The sequence below is a fragment of the Lampetra planeri genome, chromosome 25 (assembly GCF_965212315.1).
Source record: "Lampetra planeri chromosome 25, kcLamPlan1.2.h2, whole genome shotgun sequence".
NCBI lineage: Eukaryota > Metazoa > Chordata > Hyperoartia > Petromyzontiformes > Petromyzontidae > Lampetra > Lampetra planeri.
In genome coordinates, this window is record NC_136131.1 from 6,277,153 (window position 1) to 6,299,677 (window position 22,525).

The window sequence follows — 22,525 nt, forward strand, 5'->3', positions numbered from 1 at the left end:
TCTCCTATAACATCAGAGTGCAGCGGGTACATTAAATACGCACTACAATGACAATACAGTAGTTTAAAGCGATTTGATGCATGTTTTATTTTTTGGGGGGGGGGCAGAGCTTTGTGACGTCATATTTGAGCGGGGGGGGGGGTCTGACTTTTTGTGACGCCGTGTGACGATGGGGGGGGGGTCAAAAATCGTCCAAAATCGCGTGACGTCATTTATGAACGGCCCCCAAGAGGACAATCACGGCTTAAATAGAGCGATGATGAGATCAGTTCGTGGGCAGCGGCATTGGGCCGTGAGGGATGGGGAGGCCTTCATCCAGCAGTGGGTAGACAATTACTGATCACGACGGTGACGTTAAAGACACCAACAGTTTGACAGAGTTGGCAACGGGGGTGGGAGGATCCACGTGGCAGCCACAGACCCCATGGGCCAATCAGAGGCGGCGTAGCGGCTACACCCCCCCCCCCCCACTGTGCGGGGACTCGGCCGCTCTTTGTCTAAGTACTCAGCGCTCGTGATACCGACTACCGCTACGCACTCCCAGAGCACTTGTGTGCCCGCGCTCTCTCATAGCATCATACCGCAGCACACGCCGGGCAGCGTCTGGTGTGCGCGGCGTTATAGCAGTGAAGCCTACAGCCGCTTCCAAAGGACGACCACTGCGGAGTGCTGTGACGTCCACGTTGTGCGCAGACGCACCGTAACGCGTTTGAGCGCAGTGTCTTAAGAACTTTAACACGTTGCCTTGCTTGGCAGAGTAGTGTTGTTGTTTTGTTTCTAAGCTTCTCGCTGAGTCAACATCATCGCTGTGGTCAATGTTTGACATCTCGGCTTAAGCGCGGCCACTCACGAGCAGCCAGCCGGGGGCGCGTGGGGGCTCTCTGCTGCACACTCCACATTCCTCGGCCCAGCGCCAAGCATCGTTCGCAGTCACGGGGTTTGAAATCATCTTGGAGTAAAGTTAGTTGGACGTTTAAATATCCAGTGCTTTAGACTACAGGAAATATCGGCGTAAAAATCCCGGGGTGTTAAGTCTCTTAAGGTTAAAGTCCAGCCTGAGCAGTCGATTTATCGCTTAGCGGCAGCGACCGCAGTGCCAATGTCTTGGAGGGACCTCGCCATGCAGGCCTCCTGGGTCGTGGGCCAGGCTGGCCGGGCCCATGGGGCCCGTGCGGTCCATGGAGCGGCGGCTGTGCGTGGGGCCCACGGGAGGGCGCATGGAGGGAGTACCCTCGATCTCAGCGGCGTCTTCCCCCCGATCACAGCCGCCTTCGACTCCCAGGCGAAGCTGGACCTCGGCCGCCTCGGCGAGAATCTGGACAAGTGGCTGCAGAAGCCCTTCCGAGGTGCGCCATCTGGGTTCAACCTGAGGGTCGGGTGGGGTCGGGTCGTTTGGCTCGTTCCAGCGGTAACACGGGCGACAGATTGGGTGGGCTCGCCACGGTGGGGTACAATGTGGGTGTAAGAACGTGCGGTCCTTCTCACCCCGGCCTGTGGTGTGGAAAATGTCGGTTATTTAGTCTGGGTGATTTGCCCTTCTTGAAATGCCATTTGGGGCCATCCATTTAGTACGTACGCATGGAGGGGGGAGGGGGGTTAACCCAAATGCGTACGCTTGCGTATGGGGGGGTCTACTGACAATGTACGTACGTATAGGAAACGGGGGGGGGGGGTGAAGCCTCGATAATGATGCATCTGGACTATCTGCGCGTCAGGCGTACGTACGCAGGTGGGGGGGGGGTGTAAAAAGTACGCGTGCGTACAGGGAGGGGTGGAGGGGTCACGTTTTGACATATTTTTGCGTACTTACTAAATAGATGGCCCCTTACGGGTACTTCTGACGATTCCAAAAAATCGATTGATTTGTCTTATTAATGTGGGGAATATAGTGCCCCTAGTGGCTGCATGGCTTTCGTGAAGCAATCGCAACTGCAGTGGACGTGCCTCATCGTCCTTTTGTCAGTACCGTGCTGAAGATTTCGACACGCGGTCACGAGTGCACTTCCCTGCACACAAACCTGCCCGCTCATCTACACACTTCGCATGTACGCTCACCAGTCCTCTCACCTGCTCGTTCACCTGCCCGCTCACCTGCCCGCAGGGTTGGTGGTTCACGGCTCTAACGGTGAGCCGGTGTTGCTGCGTCACGAGGAGCGGACGCGCGTGCTCGCCGCGGTGCGCGCGCGCGTACCCAGGGACCGCCTCATCCTCGCGGGCTCCGGATGCGAGGGTAACTGAGATCCCACCCCCTTCCCGGAGTGGTTTTTAACCTCACCCCACCGGGTAAACCAGGGACCCCTCAATCCTAAAGTGGCCCTCCTCCTGGGGACCTCACACAAGCGGAGTTCTGTACCACAGTTGCGGTCACTCATACTGTAGAGACCCCAGCAAAAATTAACTGAAATAGCAGGCCTCCCGTTTTGTTTTGTTATGCTTGTTTACACAGGAAACCTCCAATGAATCCCAAGACTCATTTTCAGGAGGGTACTGCCAAGTGTTTTTGTTGTAGGGGGCGATGTTTGCAATGTAGATTCCAATCGAATAATTTTCAGTGTCATTTTTTTTTATTTGACAAATTTGGACCATGACGCCGCACACGATACTCTTGCGATTGACTCCCCGAGATATTTAACGTCCACTCTGAAGCAGACGGTGCACATATTCAGGGGTAATACACCCAGCGCAAAATTAACCAGGGCGGCCGCTCTACTTTAACCGTGATACTCTGCAACAAGCGGAAAATGCGCCACCCTCGAGGCCATTCCGGGAGAGACTTAAGGACCCTCGTGCACGAACTCCACACGAGCAGCAGAGCTCCCTGCTACCCAGCGCCGCCACACGAGGGCGCTCGTGTAACACTGTGGTTCTACGTGGCGAGGGAACATGACCATACTCTTTGGTTCTTTCGGTAAAGTCACGTAGGTATAAAAGAAAATATTATTTAATTTTAATAGAATTTTATTTTATATAAAAATATTATTTAAAAATATCATTTTATAAAAACATTATTTAAAAATATGATTTTATATAAAATATTATTTTATATAAAATAATATTTATTTTACCTACGTGACTTTACCGAAAGAACCAAAGAGTATGGATTCCTGCAATCACGAAAGCTTCAAATCAACATGACCATGGCTGCGCATGACTGACTACCCGTGCGTGACTGCGGGTCAATGTACGTGGCCATGACTGCCTATTCAAAACTTTCCGTGCGTGAAAGTCCATGACCGTATGTGATTGTGTATGACTGCCGATGCATGACTGTGGCTGCCTGTGCATGGCCGCGTGTAAATATGTGACTGTATGTGACTATGCGTGTCTTTGCCTTTGTGACGATGCGTGGGGAACGGTAGCGCAGTGGTTAGGATGCTGCCCTTCAGTGACGAATATATGAATCGGTCCTGGGCTTCCCCTAGGTCGACTCAGCCACAAATGAGTACCTGGTGTAGCATGTAAAAATCGCCACTGGGGAGACAAAATCGGCCGGGCATGGTGCTGGCCATCTCGTGTGCCGTGTCGGCCTTCAGAGGTGCTCCCTAACAGCACTTGCACCAAAAGTCTGTTGGGATCTTTGTCTTTGTGACGGTGCATGACTGCCCACGGCTGCTAGGCACGTACGAGACGCTGGAGCTGACCCGCCGCATGGCGGACGCGGGCGCAGATGCGGTGCTCGTGGTCACTCCCTGCTTCTACCGCGGACGCATGACAGGCCCCGCGCTCGTCCACCACTACACCCAGGTGCGGCCCGCGGGGCGACGAGGGGGACAAGGGGGGACCCGGGGGGCGGTGGCGGCTCCTCGTGACTCAACGTTGAGGAGCCGACAAAACTCCATCCTGGGATTTACTTGTCTCGTGGAAGACAAGCTGTTGGATTAGTTGAGAAAGAGGAATATGCTGGCAGTGGCTTCATCATAAGCACTTTGTCACAAAGCGAAGTACAGACTGAAATATAGCACCACAGACTCGCACAGAGAACTATAGTCTTGCAAAAAGAACCACAGACTCGCAGACAACCATAGCCTTGCACAAAGAACCATAGACTTGCACAAAGAACCATAGACTCGCAGAGATCCATCGATTTACACAGACTCTTAGACTTGCATATAGACCCAATAAATACGATATCACGTAACGTAAGTGACAGATCTCATTTTCCCCGCAGTCACAATTAGGCAACGCCTTAACCTGGAACTCGCGGGTAAGGTAGCCACAACTGCCATGGCGATGATTTACCGCACACACTGCTGATGGTGGACGCAGGTGGCTGACGGCTCCCCAGTGCCCGTGGTGCTCTACAGCGTCCCGGGAAACACGGGCCTTGACCTGCCCCTCGACAGCATCGTGGCACTGTCGCAGCACCCCAACGTCATCGGTGTCAAGGACAGCGGCGGAGACGTGAGTGCCGGGGGACGCCAGGGGACGCCGGGAGGTACCAGGGGGTACCGGGGGGACACCGGGAGACACCGGTGGAACAACGGGGAGACACTGGAGGATACTGGGGAGACAATGGAGGGACAACAAGAGACACCAGGATACAGGGGGGGCACTGGGATGCTACCTGGGGAGGGACATCCCTCTCTTGGCAGACAATGGACCTCCTGTGGGGAATAGGGATGAGTTTTTAATTTTATTTCCCTGTGCCTTTGGGTTCACGATGGTGACGTCACTCGACGCCACGTGGCACCATCGAGGCAGAATGGGAAGTGATTCGAAATTTCATATTGAGCCGCGATTTCCGACTTATCCAAACTAATCCGACGATCGCCACACTGTGGAAGTTGAAGGTGCTCCGCTTGCTAATGGTTCCCGGTGGTTGGTGGTTCGGTGATGGATGTACGCTAACGAGTTATTCGCCGATGCTCTGATGAGTTGATTTGGCCACGCCATACGTAGTTCGGGCAAAACCCTGTTCGGTATCGGAGAGCGTGACGGTGACGAGTCCCCACCACCAAACCCCTGAGCGTGGCTGGCGATGACAAGATGAGTGACGCAGACGAATTTAGCATCGCTATCAGAAACTTCACCAAACACTTATATGTGGAGTACGTTATATATAAAGCATCTCCCGACATCGCTGATCAAACTGTCCTGATGATGTTTGGTGTGGGGGGGAAGATTGTTGTGTTAATTCTGTTGTCCTTCCCTCGCACCTCCGATTATCACGGTTGAGTATATACAGTGCGAAATAATTTCAACATACATACATTACCTAAATTGTCCGCCTCTGTCCACCCAGCAGGGTAAATGGGTACAGCACAGCGAGTCGATTGGCAGGTTCCATATGATGGGGTAAAATGTGGGTATTCCCACGTCTTCTGAGACGTCTGACCAGCATGATCGAGTAAGCCAAAATTCCCTCAAAGGACTCTGTAGAACTTCCTTCAGTACTGGCCCTTCCACCAACAGGGGCTTGAGCAAGCAATAGCAGGGCTGTACATTTATTATTATATTAACGCTGTTCTCCAGGTCACCAAGATGGCGCAGATTGTGCACCTGACGCGTGGGCAAGACTTCCAGGTGCTGGCCGGGTCTGCGAGCTTTCTCTACCCGGCCATCGCCAGCGGTACAACCTCACCAGCAGAGGGCTTCACCATCACGTGGCCTCAACATCACGGGGCCTCACCATCACGGGGCCTCACCATCATGGGGCCTGACCAGCATGGGGCTTCAACATCACAGGGCCTCACTATCACAGAGACTCACCTGCATGGGGCATTTAGCACTTACCAATGCCACAGTGGCTGGTGGGGCAGGTCGTGCCTTGACGGTTGGGCAAGCCTTCCAGGTGATGGCCCGGTCCGCGAGCTTCCTCTAGCCAGCCATCGCCAGCGGTACAGCCTGACCAGCACTGGGCATCACCACCACAGGGGTTCAGCCTGACCAGCACGGGGCCTCAACATCACAGGGTTTCAGCCTGACCAGCACGGGGCCTCAACATCACAGGGTTTCAGCCTGACCAGCACCGGGCCTCACCATCACAGGGTTTCAGCCTCACCAGCACGGGGCCTCACCATCACAGGGTTCCAGGTCTCACCAGCACCAGGCCTCACCATCACAGGGTTTCAGCCTCACCAGCACCGGGCCTCACCATCACAGGGGTTCAGGCCTCACCAGCACCGGGCCTCAACATCACAGGGTTTCAGCCTCACCAGCACGAGGCCTCACCATCACAGGGTTTCAGCCTCACCAGCACGAGGCCTCATCATCACAGGGTTTCAGCCTGACCAGCACGGGGCCTCACCATCACAGGGTTCCAGGCCTCACCAGCACAGGGCCTCACCATCACAGGGTTTCAGCCTCACCAGCACCGGGCCTCACCATCACAGGGGTTCAGGCCTCACCAGCACCGGGCCTCAACATCACAGGGTTTCAGCCTCACCAGCACGAGGCCTCACCATCACAGGGTTTCAGCCTCACCAGCACGAGGCCTCACCATCACAGGGTTTCAGCCTGACCAGCACGGGGCCTCACCACCACAGGGTTTCAGCCTGACCAGCACGGGGCCTCACCATCACAGGGTTCCAGGCCTCACCAGCACGGGGCCTCACCATCACAGGGTTTCAGCCTGACCAGCACGGGGCCTCACCACCACAGGGTTTCAGCCTGACCAGCACGGGGCCTCACCATCACAGGGTTCCAGGCCTCACCAGCACGGGGCCTCACCATCACAGGGTTTCAGCCTGACCAGCACGGGGCCTCACCACCACAGGGTTTCAGCCTGACCAGCACGGGGCCTCACCATCACAGGGTTCCAGGCCTCACCAGGACGAGGCCTCACCACCACAGGATTTCAGCCTGACCAGCACGGGGCCTCACCATCACAGGGTTCCAGGCCTCATCAGCACGGGGCCTCACCATCACAGGGTTTCAGCCTGACCAGCACCGGGCCTCACCATCACAGGGTAGCCAGGCCTCACCAGCACCGGGCCTCAACATCACAGGGTTCCAGGCCTCACCAGCACCGGGCCTCACCATCACAGGGTTCCAGCCTGACCAGCACCGGGCCTCACCATCACAGGGTTCCAGCCTGACCAGCACGGGGCCTCACCATCACAGGTTTCCAGGCCTCACCAGCACCGGGCCTCAACATCACGGGGCCTCACCAGCATGGGGCGTCACCAGCATGGGGAATTTAGCACTTACCAATGCCACAGTAGTTGTTGGCATTCGATAATTAAATAATGCAACAGCATTACTAAAATAATCCGTTCAGATTTGCAGAAATATGCAAAACGCATGTGAACTTTTTTTTTATCATGCAGCCACAGAACGCACAATATCCTCTAAGTTCTAAAACACTGCGTTAAGTTTCGATTTAAAGCTTTCGTGACTGCAGGGATTCATCTTCTTGGTTCTTTCGGTAAAGTCACGTAGAAGGGAAGTAATAAAATAATAATAAATAAAATAAAATAATAAAAATAAAACATAATAAAATAATGCGTTAAGATTTTATATATTTGTCGTCCTATCCTGTTTGAACAAAGAGAAGCCGGTAAAGTTTGTGCACGTGCCCTGAACCTGTGCAAGTTGGCAGTAGTCGTGGTGGGCGTGGTGAGCTCTGGGTATGTGTGGTGTAGCCTGGGTGTGTCTGGTATGCCCTGGGTGTGCCGGACCCGGGTGTCTAGTCATGGGTGGGCGAGCATTCTAAACCAAGGCCGTAGCTATGGAGTGAACATTGGGGGGGACCAAATCTTCCAGGGGGTCGGGGGGTCCCCCACCAGAAATAAAATCTCAATTTGAAAACTCATTTTCTGCCATTTGCTGCCTAAAATATAAAAAAATGCACTAACCCATATGATGGACTTTTCATTTATTTTCTACAATAATGTCTAATAGTGTATTATATTACATTACTCTGTTTTTTCTTTTTTACCTTTTCTTGTTTCATTGTATATAATGGCAGAGATTAGGGATTTATAAAGTACAACCATAACCACAATCATATACACAGAAATCTATTTTATAGCAATATATTGGGGGGGTATATTTTGCGCAGATTTTTTTTTTTAATAATTATGGCCTTGTTCCAGCAATCTAACCCCTCTGCGTGTGCCGCCGACAGGGGCGGTGGGCGGGGTGTGCGCGCTGGCGAACGTGCTGGGCGCCGAGGTGTGCGAGCTGGCGCGCCTCTCCAGGGAGGGACGACACGAGGAGGCGCGGGAGCTGCAGCTGCGTCTCATTCGGCCCAACGCCGCGGTGAGGCCGCGCGAGTCCTGGGTGTCGTGGAGATAACGACGTCTTCTTTTTGAACTTGGGTCACTGGGTCTTCTGCTCCTGCTCTCGTTGCCTCGACGTGTCGCTGCTGCCTCCAAGAGTTCTGTTCTGCGCCTCTTCTTCCCTGATCTGTCTCCACTCCCACGTGCTCCTCTCCGAAGAACTTTCTTCGGCTGATCCGCACTCTGGCCACGTCGGTTTAACGACACACCGAGGTGTGCTGTGCACAAACGGCGGGAAGGCGCGACTCCCACGACGTCTTGCATTCATGTCATCTAACCACCACACTGCATGTACAACGCTCTTAGCCTTGCCTAAGTCACCAGCTCGATAGAGCTGAACGTATGGGGCTGTTTCGTTGTTTGGGCCAACCGGCTCAAAAAGAGTTGAAAAAGTGCCCATCCCCACAGGCAGCAGTGCCAACAACACGCGGTAAAACTCGGAAACTCATCGGACTCAAACTGTTGCATATGATGAGACGCATGTCCCACGGGCGTAAGAGTTGATTTGCATGACTGAGTCGGCGCGGCATTGTCTCCCCTGCCGCCCACACAGGTGACCAAGCGCTTTGGTGTGGCCGGCCTGAAGCGCTCTTTGGAGTGGTTTGGCTTCTACGGGGGCCCCTGTCGCTCGCCGCTCCAGCCGCTGGAGCCGCACGAGGAGGCAGCCCTGAGGGCTGACTTTGAGGCTGACGGGTGGCTGTAGCTCCTGGCCCCCAAGGCAGCTCGGAGGGCTTAAGTTGGATCCTTGTTTGGCCTGGCTCTTAATCGCGATGACGGCTAAAGCTGACTTTGTAAACCAACTAAGTTATTGAACTCGGATGGAGTCTCAGCGGTAGGGCTCGTGCCTCCTCTGTCTGAAGTTTGACCACGGTTTAAAGCAGTCTTTCTCAATTCCATACCTTACAGCAGTACCGTGGCGCCCCAAGCAATGGAATTGAGAAAGACTGCTTTAAAGCATGGCATGTCTGTGATTATAAACCAATCGGGTTGCATGCGGTGCCAAGTGACATAAATTTGAATATGAATAAAAAATATTGGTTTTCAAGAGAGACAGACCCCACGGGGGTTACAGGGACTGGGATGGAGGCGAATAAGAACCGGGACGACAATCCGACGGGGTCTCCGCTGCCGTAACCACCAGCACCGCGATATGTAGCCACTGCCACGTTCTCTTTTGCAACATTTACCTGCCGATATTATCGTCTTTATGATGACAATGCAGTATTCAAGCCAATGCGTGAATCATAAAATGTTAAGCTCACGAGAGAATATATACTTAAAGTTGATCAAGAATCGTCTTGCAGTAATGACTCAGTTAAACATCGGTAATTTGTAACGGCCCTGTAATTGCTGGCTCACGCAACTGCTGGCCGAGGGACTCCGCTACAGGGACCCACCGTTCCACAACGGCCAGGCATCTTGGAAGAGGAGGCAGTACTCACACGCGACTTGCCGATGAACCGTGGCGAAAGAATTTATCCTGCTGGACAGAAGCAAGCACGCACAGGTGCAACACCACAACAGAAAAAGTAATTCACTGGGGTTCTTTTTTATTCACGAGCATCACAGAAGCAGCAATAAGTTATATATATAACATCGTGAATGCGAACCCCAAGTCCCCTGGCTCCTTCATAACGATCACTATGCTATGCCCGAGGAGTCCCATTGTTCAGGCTTTGGGAAAGACTTGCATTTCAATGTTCAGGACAAACCACGGAACGGACGAACGGACATTAAAAGCTGAATGCGGAGCCAAGCTTTGACGGAGCTCAGAGCTTGGTCAACTGGAACTGCTCGGCCTAAGCACAAACACAACTACACTCATCACAGCTATGCACTTCATTACCACAGCACAAGCACGACCACGCGGCCACCGCGAGAATGCGACCTCGAGCACGCGACCACACGGCGACCACACGGCGACCACACGGCGACCACACGGCGACCACAGGGCGACCACCGCGACGTTTAGTCAGCATTTTAGTCTCGTCGACGACCTGTAGCATTTTGGTCAAGTTTTAGTTATGTGGCTTTCATTTGGTCCACATTTTTCATTTTAAATCCACAGACTAATTATACTGGTTGCCATCGACTAGCCCAAGACTATAAGGTCCATTGTTGACTTCATCAACACTGGTTGCAGGTGGCCCTATGCTACTACACAGCGAGTGCAATGTTTTATAAATACTGTACATACACCTTGGCCCCATGGTGCCAATTCACGGGTTTAAATTCACAGCAGGGCCGGGCGCCCAAAGATCCCCGTGTGACTGAAAAGTTGCGACTCCCGGCTGCGCGTGTCACGTGACCCATAGGACGATGTGCATTCACCCGGCACCGCATCCTTATTATATCACGGCATGCCAACTTGAGCGATAACGAACTCCAATTAAATAATTCATAAATACGGCCAAGTTGGCCTGAATGTACAATCTGATTGATCCACTGCTCATTGGGCCCCATCTGCACAATGCGCCACACAAACGCACGCCTCTTATCAGCAGGAACGGATGGGAGGGGCTGACTCTGTGGTTTTTCTATCGTGCGGTGATTTCACTGCCACTTAGTAGCGGATGGCGGCTGCTGCTGTTGTTGTTGTATAGGGAGAGTTGCTGAGTAAGGATGGGCGAGGGTGGAATGGGCCCATAACACTGGGTAGGGACAGGATTTGTTCTGGTCGGATTCAGTCGTTTAGTACACGTAGACAGTACAGGGACTGCACAGGTGCAGAGCGTGTGAGCAGTGCGAGCCAGCGGTGTGAGCCAGCGGTGTGAGCAAGCGAACGGTGGGAGCAAGTGGTGCGAGCCAGTGGTGCGAGAGCGGTGTGTGCCAGCGGTGTGAGCGAGTGGTGGGAGCCAAGGGGCCGTCCATAAATGACGTCACGCGATTTTGGACGATTTTTGACCCCCCCCCCTTGTCACACGACGTCACAAAAAGTCAGACCCCCCTCAAATGACATCACAAAGCTCTGCCCCCCCCCCAATAATATAAAACATGCTTTAAATCGCTTTAAACTATTGTCATTGTAGTGCGTATTTAATGTGGCACTGCACTCCGATGTAGGAGAAAACATTTATGTAAGTCTATTTAATTAAGTAGAACGTGTTGTCTATATTTAAAGTTGCGCATTTTTATGTCACGTCACATTTCTCAACCCCACCCCCTCGTCACACATTGTCACAAATGTCCGACACTCCCCCCCCCCCCCACAAGTGCGTGACGTCCTTTATGGACGGCCCCCAAGGCTATCAGTCTGGGTTTCTCCCAAGCAAAGGGAGGAGAGAGTGCGTTCTTCGTTGTGGTCAGTGGTCCGTAGCCAGTGATTAGTGGTGTGTGGGAGCGTCCAGCTTCATAACGGAGTGGATAGTTGTGGTTCAGTGGGGGATGGTGAGTGTCGATGTCCAGGCTTATATTGTGCGAGGAAGTGAGGGTGAGTATTAAGTTTTTGGTGTGTGTAGATGTACAGTACATTATTAGGGGGTGCGGGAGTCATTACAAGCCAAATGCTGGAGTGTATGTGTAGGGGTGAGTGGGAGGTGGTGAGGGTGAGTGTCCAGGCAGGCTGGAGGGCGTAGGCTGCGTGGTTCCAATGTCGCGCTCAGCTGAAGAAGTACGCCTGCTCGAACGACGACTCCTCGCTGGTGTACACGGCGGCGTGGTGGTAGATGAGGGCGGCATTCTCTTCCGCCTCGTTCGCGAACGCGTGCAAGTTCTTGCGAGCTGAGGGACGCGCGTGTGCACACACGCACACATTTGGTCACGCGCATCACAACGTTGGCATGACGATGAACGATTAAAGTAGTTTAGACTTGGAATGTGTGCAGTGTTCGCTCGCGCCCAAAGAGACAGCACGGCTCGGAGGCGCCAGGAGGAGGAACCGCAGACGAGCGGGAGAAGCAGCAACAGCAGCCACGCGGTGTGGAGCCGGTGCTACCAACGGTTGGCGCTACCAACAGTAGTACAAGTTAAAATGTTTTCAACCAATTAATATGTGGGAGAAAACAGGAGGACCCTGAGAATACCCACGCATATGAGGGGGGGACCATCACTATCTCCGTACAGATGGAAACAGATGTAGAGTAATCCCATTTCTGTACCACCTTCTTCCGGTAAGCTAGGGTATGGCGACTTCGACGCCAATGCGGAGCTTCATGGTATTTGCGTGATCCACCAACCCTTGCCCCCACAGTGGTGGATTACAGCCGTGTGTAGCCACCTCTGGCCGGCAAATCACTCGGCTCCTCCTCCTCCGCACTAGGCGCAGCGGTGCTACCTTCCGTCACGAAGAAGTCGGCGAGGTGGAACGCCACATGCACGGCGGAGCGCGAGTGTGGGAAGGACTTTCCTCGCTTCCACTCAAACTGGTTCTTCTCCGGGTGCCACTGCACCCCGTAGAACGGGTATTCGTACGCTGCCACAGGCGCACAAAGACAAAGACCCCCCGCATATAGTATTAACAAACCTTTAGGACAAGTGCTGTTAGCGAGTGCATATGAAGGACGGCACGGTACACGAGGAGGTGGGGTGGCCAGTACAACGCCCGGCCACCTTAGTCTCCGCGGTGGTGATGTTTACATACAGTACCAGGTACTCATTTGAGCTAGAGTTGATTGAAGGAAGCCCCAGGACCGGTTCAGATAATTGTCGCTGGTGTTGGCCATGGGTGAGACTTGAACTTGGGTCGCCAGGTTCGTAGTGCAGTGCTTCAACCACTACACTACCGCTCCCCACACACGCCCGCTCTCGTTGTCTGCATGTCTGCGTAGGTGTTCGCGGTCGTGCTCGTTAGCTCTGACACGTGGGTCTGGTTGATACCGCGCGAAAAAGGCTCTCACAGCGTGAGCAGTAATGTGGAACCAAGCAACAAGCAGTGCAACCAGACAACGCACCCTCTTGCCATCTCATTCAGTCTAAGAAAACGAGGAAGGTAAACTGTGCATATGCTTGGATTCTGTAATGCTTTCCAAAATGCATCTGTCCTTGGAGGTATTTGAGTTGTGATAACTAGAGCCCCACCAGCATGAATAAATCAATTCTCTCGAGGCAGTTTATATATTTCAATACTATTTCATGAACATATATCAATATGTAATTACGCATACCAATTATTTACCAAATACAATATTCTCCCACTGTGGATGTAGAAGCACGCTGGCTCAGTTCATCCGGGGAGATGCCAAAGGCAGTAAAACAAAGGGAGATATTTGGAGGAACCTTCACCGACTCTAATCGGTCTACTTATCATAGCATCACAAAGTCTTATTTTTACCGAAAATGCTAATGCAGTTGAAATGTGTCCTCTGGTGCTTGCCATGCATTGAGCCGTCGCGCTCGTAGCAGTGAGCGCGACGGACGCCAGCCCACACTCACCCTCCATGGTGGAGATGAACTGCAGGCCTTTCTCGTCCACGTTGGTTGACAGAACCCAGTAGAAGTTCCGCAACTTCTCATTCGCAGTGAAGTTCTGTAAAACACGATCCACGCAAGTTCACCGTAGTCAGGTCGTTGCGTTGACTTTGTTGCCGACTTGGGCCTTCCTGCTAACAGACTGAGATACAGCTCTGTGGCCTAGTGGCCTCCGCATCTAAGCATCCACCCTCTGGACCTCTGGATGGCAACTACTGGCCAACAGCCCTTCATATTTTGACTTGTTTATTTTGGTACACCGGTGTCAGAGGTAACGCAATACCGGTTTGACGTGCGGAGCGGATAGAGCAAGGCGCTATTCCATCTCCCTGTTCCTACCCTTCTCGTCAACCTCTGTCTGCCAACCTTCTCCGAGCAGCAATCCTTCCCCATCCCGTAATGCACAACTTCATATTACTGCAGTGTCCCGATCGTGGCACCAACCTTGACCGAGAGGCTCTTGTAGTGCACGTTCGCCGAGATGGGTTCCTCAGCCATCGCCCGCACGACCTCCGGCATAATGTTCCGGAACATGCGGCTCTCTTCAAAGCCTGCTCCCACAACGCGATAACACACAACACACACCGTCACCGAAACGCGGGAGGAACACGGACATCCGGCATGTGGCACGAGTGACGATAGCAGTCCTTGCGCCACTGTTCCAAAAAACACTTTTCAGTGCCACCCGGGGTGGCCAACATTAACTGTGAGTTTTGGAGCATTTATCTATCGATCACAAATATCTATGATAGCAAGGTCATCGTAAAAGCTTGCTCATGAAAGGTCACGAAAGGAGAGAACCGTGGTGCATTTGATAGAGAATATTATCTCAGAAGAAAAATGTGACGCGAAACATCTTCGGAATATCTAGTGTCTTGTAAACTGTATAGACGCCAAGCGGCCCACAGTGGATACTGGCAACATGCATCACCCCATGTGGTACCAGCATACCCTTGGCTCGGTGCCTACCCAGCACCTTCCCACTGCTGTCCGGCATGGATGCTAACAAAGACTTTGCTGTCAGTAGGAGTCGCGCATTTTGTATGCAGAATTCTATTCCATGTCTTCAGTTCCCCACATATAAATAAAAAATGATTTTAGTCCAGCAGCCTACTGGCTTTCCAGACTAATATTGTCAAATCAGCATTTAAACATGTGTAGGGACAGTGCGGAAAGAGAGAGACGGTGCGTGGGTGAAGATAATGAGGGGATAGGGACAGTGCGTGGCCAGGTGGTCACGAGGGATAATTACAACAGGGAACCATGGGGGGGGATGATCAGGATTCGGGAAAGAAAGCGTGGCCAGAGGCAGGGGGAGGCCACGCTGGGGGGAATATAAGGCGGAGGCTGAGAGAGCTCGAGGCTGCCCTGGGATCAGGATGGACTTTCGACGTGCCGTCGCTGTCTCCATGCGGTCGTTGCTTGGGTGCTGTTCTAGCTCAAGTATCTGTTGTTATCCTAGCTCAAGTATCTATTGTTATTCTAGCGCAAGTACTGTATGCTCGTCATAGCTAAGTACTGTAGGATATGAGAGTACGTTATCTGCACGACGTGCCCTAATAAATAAAGAAGACAGAAGTTCATTCTAGATTTGAAGATGTGACTGCAAGGATCCATACTCTTTGGTTCTTTCGGTAAAGTCACGGAGGTGAAAAAAAATAAGAATACAATTTTTATTATTATTTCTATTTTTTTTCACCTACGTGACTTTACCAAAAGAACCAAAGAGTAAAGACAGAAGTTGTCCGGGAGTCATTACACATGCAAAGTCTGGACTGCTTTCAACCTTCTACGTCTGTTAAGAGATGCTGCTTGATCACATGATGTTATTGGCAAGAGCGCTCGCACACAGAAGCTGCGGACCCCTGTTCAGTGCGGTCACTGCAGTTACTCGTGCCCACACAAACGCCTGCCCTCATACCACATGCAGCGTGGGCCCACCTGGGGTGAACTTAAGTGGCAGGGCGACGTAGCGCGTGCTCTTGGTGTCGGTGAGCACGTTGATGCCGCTGGTGAGCACGGTGAGCTGCTCGAAGCCCAGGCACGTGCCCCACACCGGGAAGTAGTCCCCGCGGTCGTTGGCCTGGTTTCATGAAAACACCAACAAGGGGCTCTGATATCAAATGGAAAAAACTGGACTTAATGTTAGAGATGTCTGACTGAGCGGTAGAGATGTCCGACTCTTTAAGGCGATGTTGCCACTCAACAGGACACATTCACATCTCGAGTCATTGTCTTGCTCCAATGTTGGTGAAGGAGACATTGGCACACTTTAATAAAAAATCTGACTTAAAAAAAGAACATTCGTGGCATTGGACCTAAGGGCTACGAAGAGAGAAGTGTTTATATGCCAATTAAGATATCTTTTCTTGTTAAATGCATTCAAATCTGCCAGAATTTCCAGGGCACAACCCTGTAACGTAGCGATTGCTTAACTGCAATCACTTCTGCCAGCTCTCTAATTTGATAGTGTGCCACACCAACATTCAATACTCATGGAGAGTTTCTGAATGAGTAAACCTGCACAATAAACGACAGGTCAAGAAATTTGGTGGGGTTCTCTTGTCACTGGTTTTCGGCGACTGGTATTCTTCCAAAAATGTTGTGGTTTAGAGTGAGTCCTGAACGTAGTGGAGGGGATGGGTGGGGCGACGTCCAATACTGCTGATGCGTGCGGCACAAATGCCGATGGCTTTATTTAGAAAGGTCGTTCGGACGTCCGCACTGTGCTGTGTTATGCGAGCACGCGCGGACGCGTGAAAACAGGAACGTGATAACGAGCGATGCCAACGTGCTGCTGCTGTTGTTGTTGTGCAAGAGCAGTGGGTCACAACTCCCCATCTTGTCAATGAGCCACTCGCAAGCGCGGACAATTGACAACTGCTGCATTACGTACGCGTGCTTTCGCGATGTCATGGTTCATTATTAGTTTCTGTTTCAGCGACCGTGTGGAGGTGCAATGCCAATCTTTAACCAAAACCCTCCACCACCGTGACAGCCGAGATCTTGGCGACGCCTAATGACACTGGACGTAAGTAATCTCCAGTGCAACGTCGAATATAAATTGCCACAATTTAGCTCGCCTTTCAACATTCCTCTGGTTTTGCTGATGAACCAAATCGATTTGCAAATTTCCCCACGACGTGATAACTGTATTTGTTGGCTCTGTCGGGTGCAGGCAGGTTGCAGTTAAATACTGACGCCATACCTACATGGCTCAACCAAACAGAAACCAAGTAAAAAAGGTGTCAGTTTTGTTGCCAGATAGAAGGGTAAAAAAACAATGATCATATTTTTTACTGGCAAATGAGGTTCCAATGGAGAAACCAAGTACTGTAGCTGATGTTGTGCATCACAGCCAGGAATGAAACCCAGGTGAGCGGGCATTGGGGTGAACCACTCAGCTACACATATGTGCACAACAATAAAAACAAATCCCCTAATAGCCATAACAAAACCCCCCAATGTAGCCTATGGGCACCTATTAAGGCCAGTACTGGCGCACGTGGCAATAGGGCGGCTAGCATCACACCCAGCTGTCTGTGTCTACAGTGCCGATGTTTACGCACCACCGCTACGCAAGCACGAGCACACATGCATTGATACTCACACAGACACGCCGATACTCACAGATACACCAATACACACGCACACCGATACGTACTCACACATACACGTGTACACGAGGCATGTTAATCACCTCCTCAATTTGTAACTATACCATCTAATCTGCAGTCGTCTCGTCTGTAATGTCCGTCTCATGCGCAACATTAGCCTTCACGTAACTTTCGCACATTATTCACAAAATACTGGTAGTCCCCGAGTTACGATGGTCCGACTTACGATATTTCGATCTTACGATGGCGATAGCGATATGACAAAATTCGTTCAAGTATGCAGACGACGGACAGAATCTTGGTGAGTACAGCACAATATATGTTACGATATGTTCAATGCATGTATGATATGTAGCTTTAGCGATTTCATTTTAAGGTTACCACGATACAATACGTTAAATGCATGTTAAAAGTTTTTGATAGCAGATATGATTGTTTCCTGAAAAAAACTTTCTATTAAATTGCAGTTCATATAGGTAGGCTAAGAATTTACCTTGGTTTTTTTACTTTACATTTTACTGTGCAATACAGTATTGTAATTAATAAATACATACAGTATATGGTTTATACAGTACGGTACTGTAAATTACTCTGTTTTGCTAAATTATCACCATTCTATAAGACTCCTGGGTAGGCTAGGCCATCTTCGACTCACGATATTTTCGACTTACGATGGGGTCGTCGTTACGCATCTCCATCGTAAGTAGAGGACTACCTGTATCGTAAAGAAAATGCTTCTCCTGTGCACAATTCAACGCACGTATCGTGCTGGTATATTAAATTGAGTTCGATGCATTGGTTACACGCCCGGCAGACATGCACGACGCCGACGATAGACTCCCGGCACCTTGATGGCGAGCTTGTAGAGGATGCGGGCTGCGTGGGCATAGCCCGATGTCTGCAGGTCCGCGCCACCTCCCGGCAACAGCAGCCTGCGCCAAATCCCCCACGCACATCATCACTCAGTCACGGCTAAACTCTAGGGTAGCCGGCGAGCAAAGGGCAGCCAGGCCAGCAGGAAGGACGGACGGCCAGCCAAAGCGCCAGCATGAGCGCTCATGGATCGCTCATGAAACTCGGGAGCACTGACGCTCCCCCCCCTCTGCCCCCCCGCAGGGCATCTGGCACCAACGGCGCCACGTTGCCCTGCCATGGCATCATGGCACGAGAATGTTCCCTTGTGTGTCCGAGTGGTCGACATGTCATGACATGTTCGTGACGACGTTGGCAAAAAATGATGCAAGGTTTAATATTTTGATTTGGAATTTGTAAGCTGTCGGGATTTTGACAAAAATAATCAGCAGTTGATAAGTTACTGAGCACAGACCCAAAGTCCCAAATTGCCAAGTCAGCAACAAATTAATCTTATGGCGGGACCCCGAAGTCCCATAAGCCCCCGCCTCTCACATAAACTGCGTTGCGACGTAATTTCATGTCTGTTGAAGGTGAACGATACGGCAATCTATTCCTCTCGACGAGCTCTACACGATGCGCTAATCAAAGTTTCAAAGTTTTGTTTCGTCTGTGCATTCGTCCTCACTGCGCTTGGACGACATGACAACAGAATGATCCGCGCCAGGTGGGTCGCGGCATTTATGTGCGCGGTGGGACGGAGTCGCCAAAAAAAATGAATTAATTACGATTTTGATTTCCCTTTATTCGGGACCCGGGGTCCCGCCATAAGGTTCAAATAACAAAAGAAGAGAGTTAACACGTTTTTCGAAATGAGCACAGTGAAAAGAACTTGGGGAAATGCGCCTCTGAACGAATCATTTTCATCGCGAGCATTAAACCAACGTAACAAGCGTGCCGTACTCACCCATTGATGGAATAAAATACTTTCTCATACTCGGCGTTGGTGAGATTCACCCTGAGGAAATAAACACAGAGCGGAGATCACTTGACAGTGCCTCTACCACGCAAAGCGCGAGTGGCTTTGAGAGCCACCCCCTCAAAAAGCAAAGAGATTTTTGTTCAACCACTCCAGTTCCCTCTCTCGCTCACACACCACGTAACACAAAGATGATTTATCCAAACATCCTCACACCGGACACTGCCGCACTTGAGTCTCGAGACTTGGCGAGACCAACTATGGTTGTATGACTAACTAATTGGTTCAATGACTCCGACACGGACTGGCCGGTGCGTGTTAGCACCCCACGCTGGCATGGCCAACTTCAAGCTGCGCCCGTCTCTGGTTCTATGACCGCTACATCCTATCCACTGCTCCGAGTTCGATTCCAGCTGCAGACGATCTTCTAACATTATCGAGACACTTTTACTCGGATGCCCTCTTTAGCCCTCGTTCCACCGATGCGCACGAGAAGACAATCATCTCGTTTGGGACGATGTCTGTGATATCGCCTCTCTCTCTGTTCCTCGTTTCTCATCGACTGCAGTCACCACGGTGGTTTTGGAAGACGTGGCTGGTGACCTAGTAGTGACCTCGTGCAATGTCGCCCTCTCACCTGATGGGAGCCACCCTGGCTCCGGCAGCCTCCAGGTACTTGATGTACGATGCGGCAATATAGGTGCTGCCGTGACGGGCCAGGTTGCCGTGCGTTTGCTGGGCCAAGACACCTACACGGTCACACACGGACACACACGAGCGCGCGACACCCACTTTACACAGAGAACTATTTAAGCATTCAGACAGGAGAGCCAAGTGTTGTTGGCAGGCTTCTACTGAATGTGGAGTCGACCGAGGTAAGGCCAAGAACCGGTTTGGCCATCACCACCGCTGTTGGCCTGGGTTGGCAATCGAACTCCGATTGCCAGAATCGGTGCACATTGCGTTGACCACTGCACCCCATTGGGTCATGTTGACCCATACGTTGACCCCTAAACATAAACCATGATGCCAAGACGGTTACCGGGTCACTGACAGAACTCGGTGTTCCGGAGGCCTATCAAAGCCAAGCCTCGAATGGTCAGATCTCCTGAGCAAGCAACTGAGAATCGTTCACGCGATGTCAAGGACGGTCTCTCGACCCCCCCACCGCCGTCACACAGAAGGCCCTCTGGGGGTCGGGTGGCGCCCCCAGTGAGATTCTCCCGGGGCACCGGCGTGGAGGGGGGGTCCTTACCGACGACGGGCCTCTCGTTGGGAGCGAAGACGCGCTTGAGGCGGGTGCCCCTGGCCACCATCCTCTCGGCGAAGCAGGACTTGTAGAGCAGCGCGCAGAGCCACGCCGCGCACACGGCGAGCAGCAGCAGGCAGTACATGCGGCGCGCCGGCCGCGTCCACGCGAGCACGGAGCGCCGCAGACTCGTCATGCCGGGCCCGCCGCCACCACTACCGCCACCACCACCACCGCCGCCGCTTCCTGCTCCTGCTCTCCCCTCCTCCTCCTCGCCGCCACCCTCCTCCTGCCCAGCAGCGCCTCTAGCAGAAAGGGCCGTGGCTCCTCGGCGCGGGGCCCATCGAGGGCCCCCAGGGGGTCGCAGGGGCGGCCGGGAGGAGACGCGGACGGGCCCCGGGGATGAGTGAACGCGCGCACGGCCGTGGTCAGAGCAGGACCCGGCGGGGGGGTCGGTGGGGAAGAGGGAGACCGAGGAGATGAACGGGGAGATGAGCCGGCGGAGGGGGTTGCAGCTGGCTGCGGGGTTGGATTTCCCGCAGTGGATGAGTCAGGGGGCGCCCTGGTGGCGTTGCCAGGTCTAGAGGTAAAACCCCTTCACGTTGGGCGTTCGATTTAAAGGCGCCTCTCCGTATTTGTTGCCACGTTTGCTTTCTAACGCGGTGGGGAAAACGACCGCAACTGTTTGACAATCACAAACGTGGCAAATGCTATGCACTAGACCAGGTACTGTACATGGAAGTTGGTTAGGGGATGGAAGCACGGCAAATTATTATTGTATCCATCTGTGCAAACCTTTGAGCGGTATGCCCTCATGCGTGGTTGGTGCTCTCCAATCTCCTCTCGCATGCAAATCTCAGTATCGCTTGGCCAAATCCCAACGTGACAATTACCTTCTGAAAAAATACTTGAAAACCTGGCGAGGCGTTGAGAGCACGGACCTTATTTTCACAGTATTGCAAACGCAACTCAGAACGGTTCAAAATAGAATTAAGCTCAAATCAGAATATTTATACTGGAGGAATCCGAAGGGCTTTAAAGCTCTTATTCAGACGTGCAGTAAAGGAGGCCAAAGTGCCAACATGTATTAAACACTGCGCAGAAAGGACCAAAATTAACTTCAAAATACACCCTCAGGTTCTGAAACGCTCCAAAAACTGATTCTAGATTTGAAGCTTTCGTGACTGCAAGGATTCATACTCTTAGGTTTTTTCGGTAAAGGCACGTAGGTAAAAATAAAAATAAATAATAAAAATAATAGAAATAATAATAGAAATAAAATAATAAATCACGACGTTTCGGAGGCAACACAAGTCTCCGTCATCAGTTGGGACCGTAAATTTAGCTGTGACGATCCCACCTGATGACGGAGACTTGTGTTGCCTCCGAAAACGTCGTGATTTATTATTTTATTTCTATTATTATTTCTATTATTTTTATTATTTATTTTAATTTTTACCTACGTGACTTTACCGAAAAAAACCTAAGAGTATGGCTCCAAAAACTGCTTCATGTTCACCGAAAGCCACACCTCAGACAGATTTAGCGGCGTGCCCTTTGTAGTTCAACCAAACACTACGTGCAAATTGAGGGAAGTAAAATAACGTTCACTCAATCCCATCGTGCAGACTAAATTGCCACCCCGAGTGCAGTGGCGTTTGGTGCAGAGCTGGCAGGCCTCTTTCCCGGCGGCTTCGGCACACGCCAAGCACAGAGTCAAGATTCTCCGTGGAAGTTTGACTTCAACAGCTGTCCGGCCATCCATCTAATCTATAAATATAAAATCGCAAATCTGTCTGTCTGTCTGTGTGTGTGTCTGTCTGTCTGTGTGTCGCCGGACCATACGCAGTTTCATTGGACGAAATGTGAGGGATTTGCGAGACACGATTGGTCCGTTTGGTTTTCCACGGCGGTTGCCCCTGGCAACGGGTAGCTACGCATTCGCTGCGGGGTGGACGCCATTTTTAATTCTCGTTAAAAATATGCGCACGCATTAACACGCGACTCTGAGGTAATTCATCAAAGTTTCACGTCCTCTTCACTCCCCCCCCCACCCCAATGTGTGCAATTACTATTATAGGGTCGGTAGATAATAAAATTATAGCGATTAGATAGTATTATTGTAGCGCGGGGGGGGGGGGGGGGGTAACGGCCCCAGTACCCAGCCTCAGCCGGGTGGGCAATTTAGGCGAGGCCGGAG

The 22,525-nt window shown here is 51.8% G+C and overlaps 2 protein-coding genes across 2 annotated transcripts; one reads left to right on the forward strand and one right to left on the reverse strand.

Moving 5' to 3' along the window:
- Positions 1-477: 477 nt before the first annotated feature.
- On the forward strand, positions 478-12,037 carry HOGA1 (4-hydroxy-2-oxoglutarate aldolase 1). The gene is made up of 7 exons (XM_078606048.1): positions 478-1,346; positions 2,102-2,230; positions 3,617-3,744; positions 4,267-4,401; positions 5,473-5,569; positions 8,069-8,202; positions 8,776-12,037. The coding sequence occupies exons 1-7, from the start codon at positions 1,100-1,102 to the stop codon at positions 8,923-8,925; spliced, it is 1,020 nt and encodes a 339-aa protein (XP_078462174.1). The 5' UTR covers positions 478-1,099; the 3' UTR covers positions 8,926-12,037.
- On the reverse strand, positions 9,756-20,884 carry LOC144727309 (gamma-glutamyl hydrolase-like). Its single transcript, XM_078606047.1, has 9 exons — positions 20,332-20,884; positions 19,714-19,825; positions 19,065-19,115; positions 18,093-18,177; positions 15,570-15,711; positions 14,073-14,179; positions 13,593-13,686; positions 12,496-12,633; positions 9,756-11,942 (listed from the first exon to the last, which is right to left on the reverse strand). Exons 1-9 carry the CDS (start codon positions 20,519-20,521, stop codon positions 11,821-11,823), a joined length of 1,041 nt encoding a protein of 346 aa, XP_078462173.1. The 5' UTR covers positions 20,522-20,884; the 3' UTR covers positions 9,756-11,820.
- Between the last annotated feature and the right edge of the window lie 1,641 nt (positions 20,885-22,525).